General features: G+C 44.8%; 1 protein-coding gene across 2 annotated transcripts in view; it reads right to left on the bottom strand.

Moving 5' to 3' along the window:
* Positions 1-12,903: 12,903 nt before the first annotated feature.
* Positions 12,904-19,923, bottom strand: part of LOC129815462 (SLIT-ROBO Rho GTPase-activating protein 3) — a 106,911-nt gene continuing 99,891 nt past the window's right edge. For both annotated transcript variants that reach the window (XM_055869330.1, XM_055869331.1), the window contains exons 19-22: positions 19,647-19,827; positions 18,722-18,871; positions 18,297-18,609; positions 12,904-17,108 (exon numbers count right to left, since the gene is read on the bottom strand). In XM_055869330.1, the coding sequence (XP_055725305.1) occupies positions 16,668-17,108; positions 18,297-18,609; positions 18,722-18,871; positions 19,647-19,827 (1,085 nt within the window). In that variant the 3' untranslated portion in view covers positions 12,904-16,667. The remainder of the gene's footprint in view (positions 17,109-18,296; positions 18,610-18,721; positions 18,872-19,646; positions 19,828-19,923) is intronic.

Raw genomic sequence — 19,923 nt, 5'->3', positions numbered from 1 at the left:
AAGAGCACTTTTTGAAGAGTGAAGAGCACTTATTGCCAGTCCTGTCTGGTCCAGCGACGGTGGTTTGGTGCCCATATGCGATGTTGTTGCCGGTGATGTCTGGTGAGGACCTGCCTTACAACAGGCCTACAAGCCCTCAGTCCAGCCTCTCTCAGCCTATTGCGGACAGTCTGAGCACTGATGGAGGGATTGTGCGTTCCTGGTGTAACTCGGGCAGTTGTTGTTGCCATCCTGAACCTGCGCCGCAGGTGTGATGTTCGGATGTACCTTCGTGTGCAGGTGTTGTTACACGGTGTGTGCCACTGGGAGGATGATCAGCTGTCCGTCCTGTCTCTCTGTAGTGCTGTCTTAGGTGCCTCACAGTACGGACATTGCAATGTATTGCCCTGGCCACATCTGCAGTCCTGATGCCTCCTTGTAGCATGCCTAAGGCATGTTCACGCAGATGAGCAGTTACCCTGGGCATCTTTCTTTTGGTGTTTTTCAGAGTCAGTAGAAAGGCCTCTTTGGTGTCCTAAGTTTTCATAACTGTGACCTTAATTGCCTACCGCCTGTAAGCTGTTAGTGTCTTAACGACCGTTCCACAGGTGCATGTTCATTAATTGTTTATGGTTCATTGAACAAGCATGGAAAACAGTGTTTAAACCCTTTACAATGAAGATCTGTGACGTTAATTGGATGTTTACGAATTATCTTTGAAAGACAGGGTCCTGAAAAAGGGACGTTTCTTTTTTTGCTGAGTTTATATCCTGTTGCCTAGTCACTTTATCCCTACCTATACTGTATGCATCAATCTACCTCAATTACCTAGTACCCCTGCACATTGACTCGGTACTGGTACCCTGTGTATATACAGTATCCTGTGTACCCTGTGTATATACAGTATCCAAGTTATTGTTACTCATTGTGTATTTATTCCATGTATTATTATTTTTCTATTTTTTCTCTCTGCATTGTTGGGAAGCATTTCACTGTTAAGTCTACACCTGTTGTTTACAAAGCATGTGACAAATAAAATATGATTTTATTTGAGATTATCTGCTTTCTATGAACTACAGAAGTAGCAATAAACATGCAGCAATTTCCAGATCAACAAATAGACCCCATACTTAGCTGAAGTGATTAGAGTTAGTGTGTTTTTAAAACATTAAACATCAGTTTGTTTCCAGTAGTGACATCATAGCCATTAAATCATAAATCAAGCCAAAAGACAATATTTCGGCAAAGAAGAAATGTTAGTGTAACTAGACTAACAGTGTTGACGAGAGAGCACCTGTCTCCTGGTCCTCAAAACAGCTTGCCATCACTGCTACTCAACCACTCTACATCAAAGGTCCATCTTGTTAACGACTAGGCCACATTTGGCTAAGTGTTATTAATATCATTATATAACTAGGCAGGAGATAATAAACAGGGGATATTACCAGCTGCCTGTCTGTATTGATCTGGGTAGTGAGTGTGTGGAGGTACTGCCAAGACATCTGCCAGGCTGGCTTAATATGGGCTGATTACACAGGCCGTATCTGCCCGTCACAACACAGCACAGAGCAGCACGACACGAAAGACAAGACACAGCACCACACAACACAGCACAACACAGCATAGCACAAAACAGTACAACACAAGACAGCACAACAGATGTGTGACTGCACCTGGAGTTGCATAAGGAAAACATGGGCTTTGCTGAAGCCTGGTAGGAAAACATAAATCATATAAAACCTTCTGCCAGTACATTGCCTTGCCTTTCATAATCAATGGGAGCAGGTCTCATATAGCAAGTGAAAGCCTCCTGTAGAATGCTTTGCTGTTCTGTATCAGTATGCATGTGTTGACATTTTGGTATTTCTCTCTGTCTCTCTGGGTACAGGTTAATCAATCCCAATGTAAAAACCTTATTGATGGTGTCATATACAAGTTTGTTGCAGAATTAATAATGCAATTGAGTACAATCAGAAACTCTATTTTAGTGTTGTGTCAAGAACAACATAAAAGACAGCCAGAGTTACAGTTTTTCCCAATTGTTTACACACTAAAGCTGGCCCATGAGGCACAATGACCCAAACCTGTAACTAATTTAGCAGAACCATGCACCAAATCTGCAATACTACTGGAACATGTTTTGCTTTACACTCAGATTGCAATTCTATAACAAACATTTGGGAAAACACAACACACAATTCACTACCTTTGGCACAACCTTCACAACTACAATCTATGTGCAAATGAAAAGCAACACTGTTCAAGCTTAGCTCAATTATCAATTGATCACTTTCACATGTGCAAACACTAATTGCATTAATGTTCACTTTGCGATCAGACCTTTGGTATGGATTAAAAGGCCACAGGTGAGTACTCCTGTGTTTGGAGAACAATGGAAGCAAACTTGGCAGAGAGAGGTAGAGGTAAAGGTGGAGGTGGAGGTGGATGAAGACCAAGAACAAGGTGAGTCATCTCTGATTAAATGTGGGTGACTCTGGCGGACCATGTGGTCAACCAGGGTTTGACCTTGAGAGAGGCTGTGCAGAGAGTGCAGCCCAATCTGAGCCGCTAGCATCCATCATCCGGGACGTTCCAAAATGAGAATAGGTATGTACTGCAGACATTGGACCTATCTACTATTTTTACAACTTGACAACTTTGCAATTCAACGGCTCACACACGAGACATATGTGGCAGGTTGTACAGTCAATCATGAATTACAAAAAGAAAACCAGCCCCGTCGTGGACATCGACGTCTTGCTCCCAGACAAATTAAACAACCTCTTTGAGGACAATACAGTGCCCCTAACAGGGCCCGCTACCAAAACCTGCGGGCTCTCCTTCACCGCGGCCAACGTGAGTAAAACATTTAAACGTGTCAACCCTCGCAAGGCTGTCGGCCCAGACGGCATCCCTAGCCGCGTCCTCAGAGCATGCACAGACCAGCTGGCTGGTGTGTTTACGGACATATTCAATCAATCCCTGTCCCAGTCTGCTGTCACCACATGCTTCAAGAGGGCCACCATTGTTCCTGTTCCCAAGAAAGCTAAGGTAACTGAGCTAAACGACTATCGCCCTGTAGTACTCACTTCCGTCATCATGAAGTGCTTTGAGAGACTTCACCCTACCTAACACCCTAGACCCACTCCAATCTGCTTACCACCCCCAATAGGTCCACAGACGACGCAATCACAATTACACTGCACACTGCCCTAACCCATCTGGACAAGAGGAACATCTATGTAAGAATGCTGTTCATCGATTACAGCTCAGCATTTAACACCATAGTACCCTCCAAACTCGTCATTAAGCTCAAAACCCTGGGTCTCGACCCCGCCCTGTGCAACTGGGTCGTGGACTTTCTGACGGGCCGCCCCCCAGGTGGTGAGGGTAGGAAAAACATCTCCACCCCACTGATCCTCAACACTGGGGCCCGACAAGGGTGCGTTCTCAACCCTCCCCTGTACTCTCTCCTGTACCATGACTGCATGGCCATGCACGCCTCCAACTCAATCATCAAGTTTGCAGACAACACTACAGTGGTAGGCTTGATTACCATAAATGATGAGACGGCCTACAGGGAGGGGGTGAGGGCCCTCGGAGTGTGTTGTCAGGAAAATATCCTCACACTCAACGTCAACAAAACAACGGAGATGATCGTGGACTTCAGGAAACAGCAGAGGGGGCACCCCCCTATCCACATCGACGGGACAGTAGTGGAGAAGGTGGAAAGTTATAAGTTCCTCGGCGTACACATCACGGACAAACTGAAATGGTCCACCCACACAGACAGTGTGGTGAAGAAGGCGCAACAGCGCCTCTTCAACCTCAGGAGGCTGAAGAAATTTGGCTTGTTACCGAAAACACTCACAAACTTTTACAGATACACAATCGAGAGCATCCTGTCGGGCTTTATCACCGCCTGGTACGGCAACTGCTCAGACTGTCCACAACCGTAAGGCTCTCCAAAGGGTAATGAGGTCTGCACAACGCATCACCGGGGGCAAACTACCTGCCCTCCAGGACACCTACACCACCCGATGTCACAGGAAGGCCAAAAAGATCATCAAGGACAACAACCACCCGAGCCACTGCCTATCATCTAGAAGGCGAGGTCAGTACAGGTGCATCAACGCTGGGACCGAAAGACTGAAAAACAGCTTATATCTCAAGGCCATCAGACTGTTGAACAGCCATCACTAATTGCTGCCAACATACTGACACAAATCTCTAGCCACTTTAATAATACAAATTTGGATGTAATAAATGTCTCACTAGTCACTTTAAACAATGCCACTTTATATAATGTTTACATACCCTACATTACTCATCTCATATGTATATACTGTACTCTATACCATCTATTGCATCTTGCCTATGCCGCACGGCCATCGCTCATTCCCAAAGAGTGAAGGATAAATGGTACGAACATGTGCAAGTAAGTCATGTACTGGTATTACACTCTTGAAACATTAGAGACTCATTGATGTCGCTAGTGAACTTTACTATACAGCAACTACAGTATTTACAGTCATTTCAGTGAATGCAAATCCCATCCCCCAGGAACTCCTATTCATAGATGAGGCTGGAATAAATGTAGCAAAGATGAGGAGGAGAGGATGGAACATCATTGGTCAACGTGTCATCATTGAGGTACCTGGCCAGCGCAGGGAAATGTCACCATATGCGCAGCTATGAGCCACAATGGGGTCCTCCACCGACATGCCACCCTTGGACCATACAACACTGCCCATCTCTTTAACTTCCTTAACACCTTACAAGACAGTCTTCTTCAGCCAGAGCAGAGAGGGCCAGGTGATCCTGAGCAGCAAATGTATGTTCTAATTTGGGACAACGTGAGTTTCCATCGAACTGTTCAGGTCCGCAACTGTTTCCATGACCATCCCAGGTTTACAATTCTCTATATCCCATCATATTCCCCATTTTTCAACCCCATTGAGGAGTTGTTTTCAGCACGGCGGTGGAAGGTGTATGATTGCAAACCCCATGAATATATGGCACTTCTACAGGCAATCAAGAAAGCCTGTGGTGGCATTCTAGCAGAGTCCTGTCAGGGCTGCATGCGTCATGCCAGAAGATATTTCCCCCACTGTCTGGCCAAGGAGAATATCACCTGTGATGTTGATGAAAATCTGTGGCTGGACCAAAACAACTGACATGACATTTTGTTTTCACAGTGGATTATTGGTTTCTGTTTTGTGTTTTATGTTTAGGGTTTTGAGTACCTGAGATGAGTTTCAGCAAATGTGTGTCAACAATTGGGAAAAACTGTAATATTGACTGTAGACATCCATAAAGAATATGTAGAGTATTTTGAAGGGGTCTCTGCTGAGCTCTGATCCACTTAAAGATGTTGAAACGGAACAAGAGCAACACACCACCTTCATCTTGTCCCATACTCACCACCGAGGACGACAGAGCGCTAGCAGGAGATGATGAGCGCTTGCCAGTTGGAACCTCCTGTGAAAAACATCAGACACATTAAAATTAAGTAAAATCCCAGGTGAGAAATTACCTCATTGTCACCTGAAAGTGGCCAAGTAAACAACAGCCTCCCTCTGTCAGTGTTAGGCTGAATAACATTTCCCAACTTCTCGTCATGGATTTAACTATGGTGGAAACTTCCTCTAACCAGTGATTACACAAATCTGATGTTTTTGAATCTATGAAGTAGGACAGTGCACACTTTGGGTGAATGGTGGACAACCGCGATGCAGCCTTAGAATGTAATAGGGTGTGTCCTATTGCCTGATATGATAAGAATGTTTTCACAACCTCTTGAGGGACATCATGCAGTTATTACATCTGGCAGGTTTGTTCTAACTTCAAGCACAAATTAATGTCATTCATCACTATTCCGATCTGTCTCGGAATCTGACCACAACAACACAATGACACTTTCTATGCATGTTGTTCTTGATGCTGAGCAAAGTGGCCACTGAGAATGAGTTTTGGGGAGAAAACATGCCAAATTTGAACAAATCCCCTCATACAACAATGTGTTTAGATGTACTGATTGTAAACTCAGCAAAAAAAAGAAACGTCCCTTTTTCGGGACCCTGTCTTTCAAAGATAATTCGTAAAAATCTAAATAACTTCACAGATCTTCATTTTAAAGGGTTTTAACACTGTTTCCCATGCTTGTTCAATGAACCATAAACAATTAATGAACATGCACCTGTGGAACGGTCGTTAAGACACTAACAGTTTACAGACGGTAGGCAATTAAGGTCACAGTTATGAAAACCTAGGACACCAAAGAGGCATTTCTACTGACTTTGAAAAACACCTGTCACGTTCGTCGTAATGTGGAAGAGAGGAGGACCAAGGCACAGCGTGAAGTGAATACATTCTTCTATTTATTTAAGAAGAAACACTAACCAAACTAATACAAAACAACAAAACGAACGTGACGCTATATATAACAGTGCAGACACAGGGAACTAACACATAGACAATCACCTACAACCCACAATGACAAAACAGGGTACCTAAATATGGTTCCCAATCAGAGACAACGACAAACACCTGCCTCTGATTGAGAACCATATCAGGCCAAATACAGAAACAGACAAACTAGACATACAACATAGAATGCCCACTCAGATCACACCCTGACCAAACAAAACATATAAACATACAAAGCAAACTATGGTCAGGGCGTGACAGTAACCCCCCCCCCCCCCCCCCCCCCCCCCCCCAAGGTGCGGACTCCGGCCGCAAAACCTGAACCTATAGGGGAGGGTCTGGGTGGGCATTTGTCCGCATTGGCGGCTCTGGCGCTGGACGTGGACCCCACTCCACCATAGTCTTAGTCCACTTTATTGGCGTCCTTTAAGCGGCGACCCTTTTTGAAGGGCCCCACTGGACTGAGGGCAGCTCCGGAATGAGGGGCAGCTCAGGACTGACAGGCAGCTCCGGACTGACTGGCAGCTCCTGACTGGCGGGCGGCTCTGGCGGCTCCTGACTGGCGGGCGGCTCTGGCGGCTCCTGACTGGCGGGTGGCTCTGGCGGCTCCTGACTGGCGGGCGGCTCTAGCGGCTCAGGACAGACGCGCGGCTCAGATGGCGCTGGACAGACGGGCAGCTCAGGCGGCGCTGGACAGACGGGCAGCTCAGGCGGCGCTGGACAGACGGGCGCACCTGTAGGGAGGAGACGAAGAGACAGCCTGGTGCGTGGGGCTGCCACAGGACCCACCAGGCTGGGGAGACCTCCAGGAGGCTTGGTGTTAGGAGGAGGCACCTGAAGGACCGGGCTGTGGGGGAGCACTGGAGCTCTGGTGTGCAGCCTTGGCACCACTCCCCCAGGCTGGATAACTACTCTAGCCCGGACCCTCCAGAGTGCAGGCACAGGTTGAACCGGGCTGTGGGTAAGCACTGGAGATCTAGTGCCTACTACGCGCACCTCTCCCTTAGGCTCCACTCCCACATTTGCCCGGCACGAGCGGAGCGCAGGCATAGGACGCACTGCACCCTCCCAGCACCACGGAGACACAGCACGCAGAGCCGGCGCAGGATACCCTGGACCGAAACGGCGTACCGGCGACCAGACATGCTGAGCAGGCACCATACGCCCTGGCTGGATGTCCACACTCGCATGACACTTTCGGGGGGCTGCCCTATAGCGCAACGGGCTATGGGCACGTACTGGCGACACTGTGCGCTTAACCGCATAACACGGTGCCTGACCAGTAACGCACTGCTTATAATAAGCACGAGGAGTGAGCTCAGGTCTGCTACCTGGCTTAGCCACACTCCCCATGTGCCTCCCCCCCAAAGAATTTGGGGGCTGCCTCTCGTACCTGTCGCGCTGCCGTGCTGCCTCCTCATATCGCCGCCGCTCAGCTTTCGCTGCCTGTCTGCTTTGGGGCGGCGATATTCCCCAATCTGTGCCCAGGGTCCTTCTCCGTTTAAAATCTCCTCCCATGTCCAGGAGTCCTGAGATTTTGGCCGCTGCTGCCCGTTACCACGCTGCTTGGTCCTTTTTTGGTGGGTGATTCTGTCACGTTCGTCGTAATGTGGAAGAGAGGAGGACCAAGGCACAGCGTGAAGTGAATACATTCTTCTATTTATTTAAGAAGAAACACTAACCAAACTAATACAAAACAACAAAACGAACGTGACGCTATATATAACAGTGCAGACACAGGGAACTAACACATAGACAATCACCTACAACCCACAATGACAAAACAGGCTACCTAAATATGGTTCCCAATCAGAGACAACGACTAACACCTGCCTCTGATTGAGAACCATATCAGGCCAAACACAGAAACAGACAAACTAGACATACAACATAGAATGCCCACTCAGATCACACCCTGACCAAACAAAACATATAAACATACAAAGCAAACTATTGTCAGGGCGTGACAACACCAAAACAAAGATGCCCAGGGTACCTGCTCATCTGCATGAACGTGCCTTAGGCATGCTGCAAGGAGGCATGAGGACTGCAGATGTGGTCAGGGCAATACATTGCTATGTCCATACTGTGAGACGCCTAAGACAGCGCTACAGGGAGACAGGACAGACAGCTGATTGTCCTCGCAGTGGCACACCACGTGTCCAACACCTGCACAGGATCAGTACATCCGAACATCACACCTGCGGGACAGGTACAGGATGGCAACAACAACTGCCCGAGTTACACCAGAAACACACAATCCCTCCATCAGTGCTAAGACTGTCCGCAATAGGCTGAGAGAGGCTGGACTGAGGGCTTGTAGGCCTGTTGTAAGGCAGGTCCTCACCAGACATCACCGGCAACAACGTCACATATGGGCATAAAACCACCGTCGCTGGACCAGACAGTACTGGCAAAAAGTGCTCGGTTTTGTCTCACCAGGGGAGATGGTTTGATTCGCGTTTATCGTCGAAGGAATCAGCGTTACACCGAGGCCTGTACTCTGGAGCGGGATCGATTTGGAGGTGGTGGGTCCGTCATGGTCTGGGGCGGTGTGTCACAGCATCATCAGACTGAGCTTGTTGTCATTGCAGGCAATCTCAACGCTGTGCGTTACAGGGAAGACATCCTCCTCCCTCATGTGGTACTCTTCCTGCAGGCTCATCCTGACATGACCCTCCAGCATGACAATGCCACCAGCCATACTGCTCGTTCTGTGCGTGATTTCCTACAAGACAGGAATGTCAGTGTTCTGCCATGGCCAGCGAAGAGCCCGGATCTCAATCCCATTGAGCAGGTCTGAGACCTGTTGGATCGGAGGGTGAGGGCTAGGGCCATTCCTCGCAGAAATGTCTGGGAACTTGCAGGTGCCTTGGTGGAAGAGTGGGGTAACATCTCACAGCAAGAACTGGAAAATATGGTGCAGTCCATGAGGGGGAGATGCACTGCAGTACTTATTGCAGCTGGTGGCCACACCAGATACTGACTGTTAGTTTTGATTTTGACCCCCCCCCCCTTTGTTCAGGGTCACATTATTCAATTTCTGTTAGTCACATGTCTGTGGAACTTGTTCAGTTTGTCTCAGTTGTTGAATCTTGTTATGTTCATACAAATATTTACACATGTTAAGTTTGCTGAAAATAAATGCAGCTGACAGTGAGAGGACGTTTCATTTTTTGATGAGTTTATTTGTCTGAGGAAGTATTTTTTTTTTTTTGTTGGCTATCCAATATGTGTAATCATCAAATACTTCACCAAGCAGAGGGGAGGATAGAGATAAAATTGACAGAATATAAGTAGAACCAAATCACCCGACATCCCCATGCCTCCTCAAATAGGACTGTCATGAAGGATACACTAGTGAAATTAATACTATTGACATGGCAGGAACATATTAAAAGTACTGACGGGCCGGCCGATTCAATTGTTCAACATTTACACAGACATTTATTAAGAATATAAGCTCCAGAAAATAGGACATTCAGATGTCAAGTTCACCTATATATCCAGATTAGATTAGAATCAAGTTGCAGATGAATTATGTATTGCACATCACTTCAGTCCTCAAGAGGATTTAGCTAACAGAGTAATCATTTGTCAGTTAATCTCTCCAACGTGGTAACGCTGAAGACAGAGGATGGTTCAGGTTGGAGGGGGGGAAATTACAATAATATTGTCCTGTTCTGACATACACAAAGAAAATTATACATAATTGAATATCGTGCTTTCGTTTGCTCACTAATTGTTAGGGAATATATGCCAAATTAAGCCTTTGGAGAGTTCTCACTTAGACAACCTGTTTTTCTAGCTTTTCCAGATTTGGTCAGTCTTGTCAAAAGCATTAACGATTCAAAACTTTTCAAGTTTGAGCACGTTTAATTCAAACAGGGGTGAGGGGAAATGCTGAACAAAGCACATTGTATCTCAAACTAATCCATGACGGTTCTTTATCAGCAGAATCCCACAGATATTCCAAAACCTTATCACCTTCATTAAAATTACAGAAACTTTGTCTTTAAACAAACTTTGAGGAAAGTAGAAGTTAATACAAAGCAAACTTGTTTAAAGAATGCAAAGAAATAGCCCTGAAGTTCAGTCTCTTTCTAGAGTTGATTTTCGGGCTTTAAACACAAGGCTCTGGAAAACAGAGATAAATCTAAATGTGAACGTCTGAGAATTTGCCTTTATTTGTATGCTTGTGTGGGACCACAAACAGTTTCATATTAATACACTGTGACAGGTGAATGGGCTTTGCAGGATCTATCGACACTGCCCTCTGTAAACTGTGTCAATGTACTGTATGCCCTCTTTCTTATCTTCCTAATTATTCTTATTTATTTACCTGTACTCCCTGCCTTTCCTATACACATTATATTCGTGTAGGTGGGGTTGATGTTTGTTTTCCTACAGTATTGGAGATGTTATCTCTCTCTAATCTCTCCTGAATCCTCTTTCTCTTGTCTCTACCCCCTGCAGTGAGAGAGGGTATAAGGGAACAACTCCGTATGATTTGTGACCTGAGTTTATTTGTCCCCTTTTCACCGATCTGGGATTTTGAACATCCGCTATCCTGTGGAGCCATTCTCTTTCCATGCACAGTAGAGGGTCACACTGAAGTTGTCTCATCTGGTAAGCAGGTGTGACTGCTGCATCCATGGGGCTTTGTCTGATAACAAGCTATTTCCTCCTTGATCTCTTTGTCGATCTCTCTCTCAAACCTAAATGCCAAATTAAGAAGATAATTAGCACACAATATATCACATTAAGGCTGACTTAATTGGGTTGTTTTGTGAATGGATGTCAATTTGCCTGGCAGAAAGGATCAGAAAGGGAAATTAAGTTGCAAGGTTGAATTTTGATTACCTTTTTCTCTGACTTCCAAGTAAGCAGGGCCTCGGTAACATCCTGGTGCCCCACTTGTCACACTGAGCCCCATGAACACCAATATTTTTGGAGAGATGCTTACATTACTCCAGGCTTTGAACACTTCTACTGCAGTAATCCACTCCTGCACTTTGTGTCTTATCACCCACTTATCACCCACTTCCCCTGGGTTTCAACTCCCTCATCTCAACAAGCACTGGTGCTTTTGCAGAGCATTCACAGTCCAAAGCCTTAAATCCAAGGTATTTTTCTCTCTGAGACTTCTAAATATAATAATAGTGTGTACCGGTTATTTGTATAATTATAAAACATAATTTGTGAAAAAAAACACAGTCAGAGCTTCGTAGTGAGATGAATCAAGAATGCAGTCTGGCAGAACATGATGAACATAACAATTAGGACTAACAATGTCCATCCAACCGACTGACATGATCAGAATGCATAACTGTAAAAAAAGATATACAGCTGCAACAACTAATAAATACCAAATACCTAAAGTCACTTAAAACAATTCATAACTTGGTGCTAGGGTGGCAGGTAGCCTAGCGGTTAGAGCGTTGGACCACGAATACCCGAGCCAACAAGGTGAAAAATCTGTCAATGTGCCCTTGATTGAGCAAGGCACTTAACGATAATTTGCTCCAGGGGCACCGTAATACTATAGGCTGACCCTGTAAAACAACACATTTCACTGCACCTATCCAGTGTGACAATATAACCTTTTTGGGCTTAATGAATGGCAGTTTGTAATGAATTTAATTGCAAAAAGAAGCATAAAAAGCTTAAGTCAACAACACTTCCAATTGGTGGACAAAAATAGTGTCCCTTCCTCAGTGCTCTGTGAGCATCACTGTGTATGATTGTATTGTGTCTGATGATTAAAAGGCTCTGGGTTGGAACAAATTGAATTCTGTGTGTCTCCTATTTGTGCGTGTACATGGTGGGTTGTTTGCTGATAAACCGGAGCTTGCCACTAATAGAATCCCAGGTTATTTCCAGAGACAGTCAACAGGAAATGATACAGATATCTTAGGTGTCACAATAATACACCAGTAATATCTCTGACATAACTTATTTCTTTCATATTTTCCCCACATAATAATCAACCTCAAAGGTCACATACTTTGTACTAATTATATAGCATAACCTACATGCAATAGAGATTGTTCTCAAATGTCTGCACACTCTACCACTAAGATCTCCTCTCTCTCAATGGACATCGTGCCTATAAGTAATAAAGCAGAATTTTTGTGCCGCAGTTTCTCCATCATGTGGCCTTAGATGGAGCTGCAGTCTCAGTCACAAGAAGTTTGGGGCTTGATCACCCTGTATAGAGATAGTTGAGCTAGATAGCTGGAGTATTTATACAGACCCTGTAAGATAACATGGTGTCTAAGATAGCTGAGCATTATATAGTTCAGTACTCCAAAATGGCAGAATAGGTTAGGTATTGCCTGTCTATTAGCCTGTCAATTCATAGAGATTCATGAACGACTGCTGGTACCAAGGTAATTAGTGAACTAAGCTAAGGGAAGGCATGTGTATTTGCTAGTATAGTATAGTTAATTAATTTGTTTTATCTGCTGGATAAAAGGTCGGAAAAGCCCAATATCAGAGGGCAACATTCGTTTTTTTATTTGGACATAGCGGTTCTCAACATCCAAACAGTGGCATGGTGTACATTACATTAAAAGGGATTTAACCAGTCAGCACTCATGAACAGAGAGACATGAGAGAGAGAGAGAGAGGGAGAGACACATGAGAGAGAGAGAGAGACATGTGAGAGAGAGAGACATGAGAGAGAGACATGAGAGAGAGACATGAAAGAGAGAGTGAGAGTGAGAGAGAGACATGAGAGACAGAGAGAGAGAGAGAGAGAGAGAGAGAGAGAGATACATGAGAGAGGGAGACATGAGAGAGAGAGTGAGAGTGAGAGAGAGTGAGAGAGAGACATGAGTGACATGAGAGAGAGAGAGAAACAGAGATACATGAGAGAGAGATACATGAGAGAGACATGAGAGAGAGAGTGAGAGTGAGAGAGAGAGAGAGAGACGGTAGACAGTATGACGACAACTCACACTCACCACCACAGGCACTCAGCCAGTTTGGTCTCTGAATGTTACTTCATAAGCATTGTTATTAGCCAACATACAACATCCATTACCCAGGTTTAGCATACATTCCAGAAATCAAAACACTTCCTTGAACAGAACATCCTATACAGCTCATAGAAGAAGAGAGTTCACCATGTGCCTTATAAACCATGCAAGTAGAGGAGTAACACTGCAATGGTGCGTTCACTTTGTAGGAGGATGATGAGTATATGAGTAGAAGTAAAGGTTCAACCACAGCACAGACAGAAAACAGAAAGGATGAAATTATCAATCAGAGATGGTTTCACTGAACGATGCCATAAATGAGTAAATGTACAGCAGTCCAAGTCTTCTTTATAAATCGCTTACCCCTCCAGGAATCAACTAGAGCATATTAGACAATCAATCATACAAGTAAATAGTACATTTCAGTCGCTCTGGTAGTATGACATCTGAAGGGGTCATAGTACTTCTTCTATAGCAATGTGTACACTACATATTTACATCACTTGTTTTCTTGATATTCCTCAGATGAAATGATGTGTGGGAAGGGGAAAATATGAAAAAAGTGAATATCAAACATGACTGACTTACTATATCGTTAAAAAAGGTAAATATACAAGTTCATTAAAAACTGATGATGTGCACAAAAGGCACTTACTCATTTTAGACATAAATAAACAAAATACTAATAAACAAATATATACATTTTACTTTTGCAAATCAACATTTAGCATGTGTTTTACTTTATCTTTGAAAATACAGCTTATGTATGTTTGGGAAAAATGAACTTGAATGGACTCTTCAGTTATACCGATGAGAACTGTGGTTAATACAAAAATGTTATGTAATTCTTGTAGTTCAACGGGACAAAAAAAAACATGATTTGGTTGTCATCAGTGACAGTTCCTATTGATGGACAGTGCCATCTGTTTACTCATACCTGACCAGAATCACAGCACTTCTAGTTAAAGCAATACCATATAAGACCAGCAGAGGGTGTAAGTGTATAACTTATGTTGTTTGACTTGTCTCTGTGTGCCCTGCCTGTAGGCTAGAATCTACCCAGCAGGGGGCAACAGATGGAGTGGGACAGAATTGACTACAATGTTTGTGGTAAACAAAGCGCAAATGGCAAGCAAATGTCTGGGATGGGATCATGACAGCTTTTTCCAGTGAAAGTATGTATGTGTCTCATAGGAAACTATGTGTATGAAATCAAGATTTGCACACATAACAGTGGCTGAATAATATACATATGATTGATTATGGAATCACAGCATGAGATTCAGGTTGATATATCTGTCCTTGATTTTTTGTTCCACCTTGGCTGGCAATTCACTTCCATTGCCCACATGTTACTGCTACATGTTAGTGACAACAGGTATTCACATATTCCAAAATGGTTAACTACTAGGGTATAGCCCAACCCTCGAAAGCAAAAGGCCTAAACATTAAGTCACTTGTGCGTTTTACAGAGGAAGGGCACCGCAAACAGTCATTGTTCAATTGTCACATTGTTTGTGTCAAATGGTACAGCATAAAACATGCAGGGCAGCTACAATTTAACATGGCAGCTACAGTATAGGCCTACAGTGTCATCTTCTTTCAGTACGCACTTATATTTCCTCACTACAAAGGAGTGAAAACAAGAAGTGGGATGAGACACTGGAACATGACAGTGAGGATGTTAGAACCAAGAGGAGGAGAGGTAAGACCACTGTTCTGCTGTTATTATATCACAACACTTACGGTTCACTTCTCAGGCAACACTGGACTTGTCTAGGTAAGGTATCACATTTCAAATCACAAGGAATATTGTAACAGTACTTTGTAACATATTTTGCGCGTAGAAAGTATTACATAAATCAGACTCGAACAGGCAAGAGGTTGCTTTAAAGATGGCAAAGTGTGTATAGTTTGAAATCGGGTGCGTCGAAGGAACACAAATTAGTGTCTAGTTGTGGACTGACTTCACACAGGTTACTGTGTCAGCAGAAGACAGGCTCTTGTGTTGACCTCTAGAGCTGTTGGAACAGTGAGGGGCTATGTGGTAAAGGGCCATGGTCAACAGTATTCTCACAGTATTACAAACTTTTAAAAGATGGCTCAAACCTTACCATGGCAAACTATGGTATAATACACTCATTTTACTGTCTTAAATCTGAATAATATCTTGGAAGTATTTATATGAGGAATGATAAAGCATTTCAACAACAATACAAATGGAATAAAAGCAGACTCAACTGGAGACTGACTTGGCCTTATTTACAGTGCATGCAGAACTGCTGTGGGCAGAAGACAGAACATCAGGATCCATTTGAGTAGAGAAGCGCAAATGTAGTTTTAACTCATAAATACAATGTGTGGTATGATGACATCCACATGTCCACATACTCTAAACACAACTGTCCGTGCTGTGATGTGTGTGAGAAAGGGAAGAAAATAACAAAGGAAGCAGAAACCTTTTGATATTTTTTCGTTGTTTGCTGGTTGACTATTTGTGTTTGTTTTTTGACAATGCCATTCACATCTACTTGCCTGTTCCGTCTTGGCCTGTACAAGATTAACACACACAAAAAAATACATACTAATCAATAACTATATACAAGTTAAACTACATTTTGAGTTTCTTACAATTATCTCATATACGTTGACATGTTGTTACTTTGTTGAACATCCCTTATACTACAGTACAAACAAAAGGCATAACAACTTCAAGTAAGTCTCTATTTACAGCCAAAAGGCAGATGGCCATCTTGGTTTCAGTCTCTTAGAAGCAGTCTGGTAGACTGAGTGTCCAGTCCAGAGAGAAGAGTCTCATACACACCAGTAACGAGGGATCAGACATCATCTGGACAACTACTGCAGGATGAAAACCAATGCCAAAATTACACAAGTACTTCTTCATGTCTTGCAGTCAATGAATCTCTAAAAAGCGGGGCCACAGACATAATTTTGAGGTAAAAACGAAAACGAAAAAATTCCTTTTACTTTGAGGTGATTTTATTCATTCTCTTCAAGTCCGTTTTCACATCAAGCTTCAGTGTTGAGTTAATATGCTATCAAACCCCTACAGCCTCTCCACCTGCCATCACTATGGCAACTCAGGCTCACTCCAGGAGCTTTCTGAATTCAAGAAATTAAGTGAAACTCAAAACAAGGAGAGGGAAAATCCACACCTGTTCTCTGAGAACATATTGACAACACATCATCGCATTTCTATGGCCTTTCCTCTCCCTCAAGCTGTTGCAACATGAAAACCCTGAGTCTCCCTCAGAGTTACATGGTGCCTGACTTGTCCCCGGCTGCGTTAGCTGCAGAGCTAGCCGCGGCAGGGCTGTTGGGGAAGATCTTCTCAGTGGGGGTGACAGCAGGGCTTCCTACCCCAGAGGAACTGGAGCTGGAGGAGCGGTGCCCTGTGGGGGGCGGGCGGACAGGCCTCATGGGCGGGGGGCGCAGCTGGGCTCCGGCCAGACGGGCCGACAAGGCGGGCTTAAAGGTGGACATCATTTCAGAGGTGGAGCTGCTGCTGCGGCGCATGGCGGCGTCCGGGTCGCGGATCATGATGGTGTGGAGGGGGCTGCCGGGGTCCGAGTTCACAGGCTTCTTCATGGTGGTGTCCAGGGTATCCAGCACCACGTCTGGTGCTTGCTTGCCCATGTTTTGGCGCTCCAGCTCACGCAGCTCATGTAGGGCCGTGGTCATTGTCTTCTCTATGTCCTGACATACACAAAGTACACAGAAAATGTGAAAGGAGATAATTAACTTGATATAATTGCTAAGCCAAGCTAGGCTAAGTTAAGTTTAGCAATGGCAGTAGCCACTGATGCTGAGAGTCTAATGCAGAACCTTCTGTGCTTTTTATTCAGCTCTACTCCCCCGTGACATAGGTGCCAGACTGTCTCTAACGTTTACACTGAGACAGGGCTGCTTCACCCAGACACACAGACAGACAGTACAGCAGGACATCACATCTGCCTCTGCTCTCCCAGACACCACCTCTCTCTGCTCCCTCTCCTCACACAGTACAGCCCAACGGCACCAAATGAAGAGATTAACATCCCCTTTTAATGGCTGACACTCATTACCACAGTTACAATCGCACACACTCTCTCACACAATCACACAGACACACGTTTTGTTCTTCTATTCTCGTGGGGACCTAAAATGTATTTCCATTCAAAATCCTATTTTCCCTAACCCCTAACCTTAACTCTTACCCCAATTCTAATCCTAACCCCTAAGCTTAAAATAGCCTTTGTCCTCATGGTCCCCACAAGGGAGCATTTTACTTGTTTTACTATCCTTGTGGGGGCTTTTGGGGATTTTAGATCTCCACAAGGATAGAAGAACCAACCAACCCCTACACACACACACACACACACACACACACACACACACACACACACACACACACACACACACACACACTCTCTCTCTCTCTTACAATCACACACGCACGCACACACACAAACTCATTAGCACAATCACAATCAAGGTCATCAACATGGGCTCAGGCTGAAATAGGGCTCTGATAGGACCACTCTCATTAGCTGATCAGACCTTTTCCATTTCAAAATCTGCCCCTATTCCTTTTCCAGTTAGCCGACGCAGGGCTTGTGCTGCTATTATCAATGATCATTAGTACTCATTTCAGCATCGACATGAAATGCATTCTGCTTCCTGAGGGTGTTGGGGAGTTGCAGCAATGAGACAAAATCTAAATTGTGGAGAAAAAATAAATAATATATATATATTTTTGAAATGGACAGGTGATTCCATTCCATATTGTGTGAGGTTTTATGACTGATAAGGTTACATGACATGGGGAAAAGAGGTTATGCAGTTATACATTGGGGAGAGGTAATACTTTAGAACCTGGGTCTGATAGGACAGTGAAGGCCTTACCTCTGCCAGGACATCAGCCTCCAGTGACTTGTGGTCCCCCAGGCTGCTGTGGCGTGTGGCTCCTGGTACGTGCCTCAGGGGGTGGCCCTCGGGGTAGACCTTCCTGTCAGCATAGTTGATGCTGCCCGCACTGCCAAATGTGCCCAGGCGCCTCTTCTCCGTGCTCTCCAAGCGACTCCTGCTCACTGCCACCTTGTGGGGGCTGCTGGGACAGGCTGCGGCCCGCGGGGGTGTGTCTGTGCCCCGGGGAGGGCTGTGGGTCTCTCCGCTGCGGCGCTGAGGGATGGCGGCCCCGTCAGAACGTAGCCTCACCCTGAGGAGAGAGACAACATCACAGTCACAAAGAGTAGTATTAGGTTGGCCCTGGACACTGATCTAAAAAAAAAAACCATTTCAATGGGTATTCCTTCCCAGTCATTACCCACCTCCCCATGACTCCTCCAAAGTTGCAGTCGAGGGAGTGTTCACACGGTGATGGGACGTCGTTTTTGGATGAGGCCTTGTCATCCAGCAGTGGTCCGCTGCTCGCCTCGCTGTCCGCCTTCTGACTGAGATTATCTGAGAACGCATCATCCCTGAAAGGAGAGAGAGAAAGAGAGATGATAGAGTGTGGTAGAGATCTTATTTAGATGGTTGTTTATTCAAACTAATTGGTCCATATTTACAGCGGGCTCTGGTTTTCAATCTGCAGTCAGTTTATCTGATCCAGACAGATGGGGAGCCACTTCCCTGACTCCTTTTTGAACATTGATCATTCCAAAGTATTCCTAACACAGAAAGTAGCAATACGATATATAATTCTTACCTTACTGTTGACTCAACATCCAAATGGATTCATGAAACAGACACCAGCGATGATTAGCCACACTATAATTCGAGACTACGCGGCTCATCTTTCAAATGATTGTGTACATTTATAATGGGAATTAATATCTGAGGGTGTAAAACTTAAACCATACTCTGGCCTTCTTTTTAGCATCTTTACTCCTGCCTCTTAGCCTGATTGACTGACATCAAATCCACATTTAATTGTGTTACCACTTAAGGTGCACTAGTCAGTGAGGTGTCTTTGAGCGAACACATCATGCATGATTTTAATGATTTATCTGTGCCTTCCCTTTGTGATATTCAGTCAAGGATCTTCCATTAGTGTTACTGATGTGTAGCTGAGCGTTAGATACACCTGCCATGTGTAATTACTCTCAGGTTTCTATCACTTTAAAGAGGGAGATTTGTTGAGGAAAACACTTGATTACTGTAAGACTGACTGTTTCCTGCCTGCCTGATTTATTGTCAGACTGCTCATCGTCCATCGCTGAAGCTTCATGTTTATGAATTGGTGTTACTCACAGGTCCTGCACCACAATGTACTGGTGTGGGATCAGTCCGTCCACACCGTTGTGCCGCCCCTCCCACCAGTCCTCGGAGGCGCGGTGATACAGCAGTAGTGACGCTCCCTTCTTAAAGGATAGCTCCCGGGGGGTGCGCCCCACATAGTCAAACTTAGCGATGGCCTCAATCTGCTCCACCTCTGTGGACATAAAGAACAGCAGGAGATAAACATTGTCACAACCTGGACCACCTTCATTTCCTGATGTAATGACATAACTCACACCCCATTGAGATG

Source organism: Salvelinus fontinalis, chromosome 18, assembly GCF_029448725.1.
Source record: "Salvelinus fontinalis isolate EN_2023a chromosome 18, ASM2944872v1, whole genome shotgun sequence".
Lineage (NCBI taxonomy): Eukaryota > Metazoa > Chordata > Actinopteri > Salmoniformes > Salmonidae > Salvelinus > Salvelinus fontinalis.
This window is presented reverse-complemented; position numbering and strand designations above follow the sequence as displayed.